We start from the raw sequence: 5,813 nt of genomic DNA, 5'->3' as shown, positions 1-5,813 counted from the left end.
GTGTGTCTGTGTGTGTGTGTGTGTCTGTCTGCGTGTGGGGAGCGGGGTCCGATCGCGTTGCCCGGGGAGATGAGGGAGCACCGTCCGTGGAGCCGCTCGAGCGGTGGATCCTAACGAGAGGTCTTTCCCAGCCGTACCGATGGGACGATACACCACACGCACAGAGCAGTTTCAGCATTTAATATCACAGAACGGTACAGGAACGTTTAAAATACCGGAGTGAAGAAGCCTTTACACATCGGAGTGAAGAACTCCCGGGTCTTTCTGACATCACCATTACACACCAGGAACCCCCAGCGTGGGATTCAATCTGCACAACGCCCAAGGAGACAAAGCACAGCTCGTGAGTTTAGAAAAGGTGTTTCTATTACAAAGAGATACAAATAGTTCAGTAAAAAAACAACAACAAAAGGCCCCTTTTAGAAGCACAGGCAGTAAGGAGAACCCGACTGAGTACATTCTCATTCAACGAGCATTTCTTGCTCATGGCAGAGGCTCCAGCAGCAGTTGGGCACCGCGTCCCTGCACGCAGGGCTGCGACACAGAGAACCTCCAGCAGCTCCTGTGAGAACAGGGCTGTCAGTGGTCGGCGCTGCTCTGCAGGTACCTGTCCAGGAACTGGGAATAGCAGCCCAGAGAACAGAAGTAGCAGATGATGGGCGCCTCCGTGCCGCCCATGTTGTCCACCAGGACGACGGTGTGAGCCACGTGGTGCAGGTTCATGGTCACCGTCAGCTGAATGAAGCTGCTCAGGCAGGCGCTCCCGCACTGGCAGGTCTTGGCCACTTCCAGATCTTTGCAAAGGTGGGAAGGCAGCAGCTGACAACCGTATGGGATTCTGTTGGACAAGAGCAGGAGGTGAAATCAATCAGTGTCACTCAAACACAGCGGTGCTGCACGCTGTCAGTGCCAAAGTGAGACCATCCCCAGCACAAAGCTGAGATGTGCCGCTTTCTGAGGGAGCCACAGATACCACATGGCTGTGTTTCTGACCCCCAAGTGCCAAGGATTTGACCTCCAGAAAACACTGCACCAAGAAGCAGGGATTCCCACAAATCACAGCAGCCTGAATCATAGTGTCAGGGAATTAAGAGAGAAATGGATGTGAGAAGATGAAGCAAAAATGCACCCACGGTAAATGCTTGCCCTGCCCTCTCGTCAGCCAGGCAGGTCACCCAGCTGAGCCAGGTACCCCCGAGGCTGCTGTCATTCTGACATGAGGAAGCAGCATCCCAAACCTGCAGGGTGCACAGAGGTAGAAGTGAGCCTTCTATGCTGCTCTTGAGAAATTAAGGCTCTCTTGTTAAGGTGTTGTTGTCACCGACACAACAGAATCACTTCAGTTTAAACTCGCAGCAGAGTGGCACTGCTTTTGGGGCACACAACAAGAATTTCTGTGTGCTGCGTTAACTTCCAGGTGTGTGGAAGCCACCAGCTGTCACGCAGGACTGGCAGAGTAAGTCTGACTCATATCACTACACCTACGTGTCCCATTCTTTCAGCGTGCCATCATTCACACAGGTCAGGCTCCTGTGGTTTTTGTCACCAGCTCAATTTCAGGACATCCTTTTTTCCAGTCAGGACAAACAATCACAGCTCTGGTGCTTGCCCAGAATGCCACTGCGAAGGTTGATTTCCAAGTGTTTGCTTTTGTGTCATTTTTTTCCTTTCTCAAGGTTTTCACAGCTTATAGTCACTCCTGTTTCTTCCTCTGTTAATTCTCATACCCAGTGAACACAGAATGCCTGTTGCCTACCTGCTACTTTTTTCTGGGGGGGAGAGGGAAGAAAGCCCTGCACACAGTGCCCCACAGCGTTCCTTCCCTCAGTGCTGCTGTACCAGTCACAGCACGCTGCCAGTGGTGCTCCCACAGATCTGAGCAGGTGCTGATTCCATTGCCCCCACCTTCCTGAGCCTCCTGCAGCAGAAAGCAAAGCACTGCAAGCCCACTGTGATTTATGCAAGGTCAGAAGTGGGCAAGTTTTGAACCTGAACGCTTGGCTGCTCACCTCATCTTCAGGGTGTGCCCCGTGTGCCTGCAAACACCTGGAGCACGGACTGCTGAGCAATCAGCCCAAGATTGCTGGGCTCTCCCCACCCCAAGGCAGGAACGGGCACACCAAGCAGGTTAGGAGAACCTCAGGTCTTTTATCTCACCACCTGTCTGTACCCGTGACTCTCTTCCACTGTCTCTCTGCCTTTCCACCCAGAAGAGCAGAGTGGGGATGGCAACAGACGGTACCACAGGCAGGGGCACACAGTGAGAGCTGTAAGTGGTGTGAGGGCAGGGGAGAGGAGAACAGACAACAGCAAACCCAGCAGCCTGGGCAGCAGGGCAATGACTTACTGGAATGCCTCTTTCTAACACTGCTCAGCTTCTGCACCACGCAAAGCAGCCTGACCTCAATGCTGTGTGGCACAGGGTAATGTTCTGCCAATGCTGTTCTCATATGGGGACAGCTACGGGCTGGATATTCCCACGTGGTTTTAGCATAGTTTAATATGAGCACAAGATGAAGGGCAAGCATGTTTGAAAGCTATTTCCAAGCCAGAGCCCAACAGAAAACACGACCCAAGCCATAAAATCTGCTGTAACACAAGAGGACAAGCTCCTGCATACAAAGAGCTGGAAGCAGTTCAGGATTATAGAACTGAATCTTTTCCTATGGCTGGGCAAGAATATTCTGTTATGGTGCCCTCATCCTGTGGATACAACTCATTTCAATCTACAGCATTCTCTAAATGCTACCAAGCTCCCAATTTACTGCTGGAACTGGTGGTATCCCAGATAATAATGGCATTAATTTATGAGCAGAATTCAAAGCAACTTGAGCATTGTGAAGAGCAGTTCCCACTAATGGGAAAAAAAACAAACCAGGGAAGCTGAGTGGGTTTGAGACAGAGGTGAAACTTGTGCCCATCATGCTACCCTTACCTGTAATTTACAGTAGCTCTTGCAGCACACTCTAATAAAGTCAATGGTATTTTCAATTGTATGTTGGGAAGAAGGGGATTGGGCTGTTCAAAAGGATTTCCAAAGAGATCCAAGTTCTCAAGACAGAGTTTCCTAAAATTGCTGGGCAGGAAGGGCAGTTTGTTTCGAGCTGCTGACAGAAAGCGCAGATGATCCAACTGGCCAATCTTGAATGGCAACCTGATCAACTCATTGTCATCCAGATTTAAATTAACAAGTTCTCGCAGCTGGCAGAACTGAATTGGGAGTGCTTTAATTTTGTTCTGGCTGAGGTCCAAGCACTGGAGAGATTTCTGAAGGGTAGAGCTGCACAGAGCACTGCTGAAGGACTCCAGGTGATTGTCGTGCAGGTTCAGCTCCTGAAGGAAGACCAGCTCACCGATGGTGGCTGGCAGCTGCTTTATGTGGTTGTGACTCAGGTCTAATTTTCGCAGCTTCTTCAGACACAGCACACGCGTGTCGATCCGAGCCAGTTTGCAGTACGAGGCTTGGAGGTGTTCGAGGGAATAGGGGAAGCTCTTGGTGAGAGGATAGTCCCTTTTGGAAGTGATGATCATTTTTGTTTTAGGCTTCTCAACTTCTGAGGTCTTGGCTGGTACCAAAGCTGAGAGTGGGAGAGCAGCGACGTCGGTCTGTTGGTGAGCCAGTCTCAGAGCTGAAAGGAAAGTCTTTAGATTGCTGACATTTGCCTGCAGGAAAACACGAGCATGGCATTAAAGGTTCATTATTCTTGCACTCATCTGTACAATAACTTCTGGAACTATTTTGTGCAGACAGAGATCACAGAATGGCCTGGGTTGCAAAGGAGCACAGTGCTCAACCAGCTCCAACCCCCTGCTGTGTGCAGGTCGCCAACCAGCAGCCCAGGCTGCCCAGAGCCACATCCAGCCTGGCCTTGAATGCCTGCAGGGATGGGGCATCCACAGCCTCCTTGGGCAACCTGTTCCAGTGCCTCACCATCCTCTGGATGAAAAACTCCTTCCTAATATCCAACCTAAACCTCCCCTGTCTCAGTTTAAAACCATTCCCCCTTGTCCTATCACTATCCACCCTTGTAAACACTCATCATCAGGTGATACCAGCTCAGCAGGGCGATGAAAGGGGAAACAATTCAGGCTCATTCCACTGATGTGCTGTTTACAGTATTTAAGAACAAACGGCATACAAAACAAACCTCTCTGAATAGCACAGATCCACCACACTCTGTGGGCACTCAGAAAAGGAACAAAGGACAGAACTCTCAGCTAAATAGAAAGTAAGAAAAACAGCCCCACACACTGTGATGCTCCTAACCTGCAAGGTGATTGAAGGACAGTTTACACCAACACGTGGAGGGAAAGCAAAGACTTAATTAACCCATGCGCATCTACTTATTCTGATGAGATATCCTCCTGAGAGGGGGGAATTGCACATCTAAAGCTTGGTTCTGCAGGACTGCTCACATCTATCATCTCAGCCAGCCTAAAACACATCACAGAATCCTAGAATGGCCTGGGTTGCAAAGGAGCACAGTGCTCATCCAGTTCCAACCCCCTGCTGTGTGCAGGTCGCCAACCAGCAGCCCAGGCTGCCCAGAGCCACATCCAGCCTGGCCTTGAATGCCTGCAGGGATGGGGCACCCACAGCCTCCTTGGGCAACCTGTTCCAGTGCCTCACCACCCTCTGGCTGAAAAACTCCCTCCTAATATCCAACCTAAACCTCTCTTGTCTCAGTTTAAAACCATTCCCCCTTGTCCTATCACCATCCACCCTTGTAAGCAGAGGGTGAATAGAGATAGGACATACAAGGCAACTCTCCCCAACCACAGGCAGAGCTGTCATGCTCCCAAGTAAAGAGCAAACCAAAGTGGAAAGGAAGGAGAAAAAGTACTCCACATCTGTAAAGACCAAGTAAAACAAATCACCGATGGAATGAAGTTGCAGGCAATATTTCTTGGCTCTCTTGGTGTGAGAGCCAAGAGCTAAACACACTGGGATGTATAAGTAAGTTTACACTGTTTACATGAGTTGAAAATAAGAGTACTTTGTGTTCTGGGTGTTTAAAACAGGTTTCCTCCACAATACCTACATAAAAGTGCTATAATGTCTCTAAGAACATGTTGAGAAAAACACCAAGACAAACATGCAGGAAAAAAAGCATTCAGAAAGTAATTTTCTGCCACAAGTCCAATACTTTCCCAATGGAAAAGATATCAGAATACTGAATTAGTGTGCTTCAGCACCACACAAGTCCTGTGTTCCAGAGTTAAACGAGAGATGAAGGAAACAGGAGATTATGGAGCTGTCAGACCTTGTGTGCAGTGCAGCAGACCCGCTGAGGGCAAAAAGCCCAACACAGACCCGCAAAATACACTGCCCCATCCCTGGAGGCATTCGAGGCCAGGCTGGATGTGGCTCTGGGCAGCCTGGGCTGCTGGTTGGCGACCTGCACACAGCAGGGGGTTGGAACTGGGTGAGCACTGTGCTCCTTTGCAACCCAGGCCGTTCTATGTGTGCACCCCACCCACCTTACTGAGGCACACATCCACGGGGGGCTCCTTCAGTCTCACGGTGGCTTTGCCCTCCTCCACGAAGCGGGTGAAGAACCGCTCCACGTTGTCCCGAACCTGCAGAGGAACAGCGGGCGTTGAGCAGGGCGGGGAGGAAACCCGCGCGGTCCTCCAGCCCTCAGCCTCACCCGGTAGCAAACTCCAGGCCGGTTCCGCGCCGTGCAAACCATCAGGCACACGCCGCCCCGCGCCCGGCCGGGCTCGCGGCCGAGGGAGAGCAGAGCTCTGGTGCCGCGACCGCGGCCCCGCAGCCCGCAGGTGGGCAGCAGCCGGCTCACCACCTCCACATC

The 5,813-nt window shown here is 51.1% G+C and overlaps 2 protein-coding genes across 2 annotated transcripts in view; both read right to left on the bottom strand.

Moving 5' to 3' along the window:
• MGAT2 (alpha-1,6-mannosyl-glycoprotein 2-beta-N-acetylglucosaminyltransferase) overlaps window positions 1-239 on the bottom strand; it is a 1,820-nt gene extending 1,581 nt beyond the window's left edge. The window contains exon 1 of the mRNA XM_003206835.4: window positions 216-239. Within this exon, the coding sequence (XP_003206883.2) occupies window positions 216-239 (24 nt within the window). The remainder of the gene's footprint in view (window positions 1-215) is intronic.
• On the bottom strand, window positions 166-5,813 carry LRR1 (leucine rich repeat protein 1; the record flags this gene model as incomplete). Its single annotated transcript, XM_010712176.1, has 4 exons — window positions 166-838; window positions 2,936-3,663; window positions 5,482-5,580; window positions 5,652-5,813. Coding segments are annotated over 4 exons (1,248 nt in total), but the record flags the coding sequence as incomplete, so codon positions are not given.

Source organism: Meleagris gallopavo, chromosome 5, assembly GCF_000146605.3.
Source record: "Meleagris gallopavo isolate NT-WF06-2002-E0010 breed Aviagen turkey brand Nicholas breeding stock chromosome 5, Turkey_5.1, whole genome shotgun sequence".
NCBI lineage: Eukaryota > Metazoa > Chordata > Aves > Galliformes > Phasianidae > Meleagris > Meleagris gallopavo.
The sequence above is the reverse complement of the archived record's forward strand: the minus strand, read 5'-3'. Positions and strand labels throughout refer to the sequence as shown.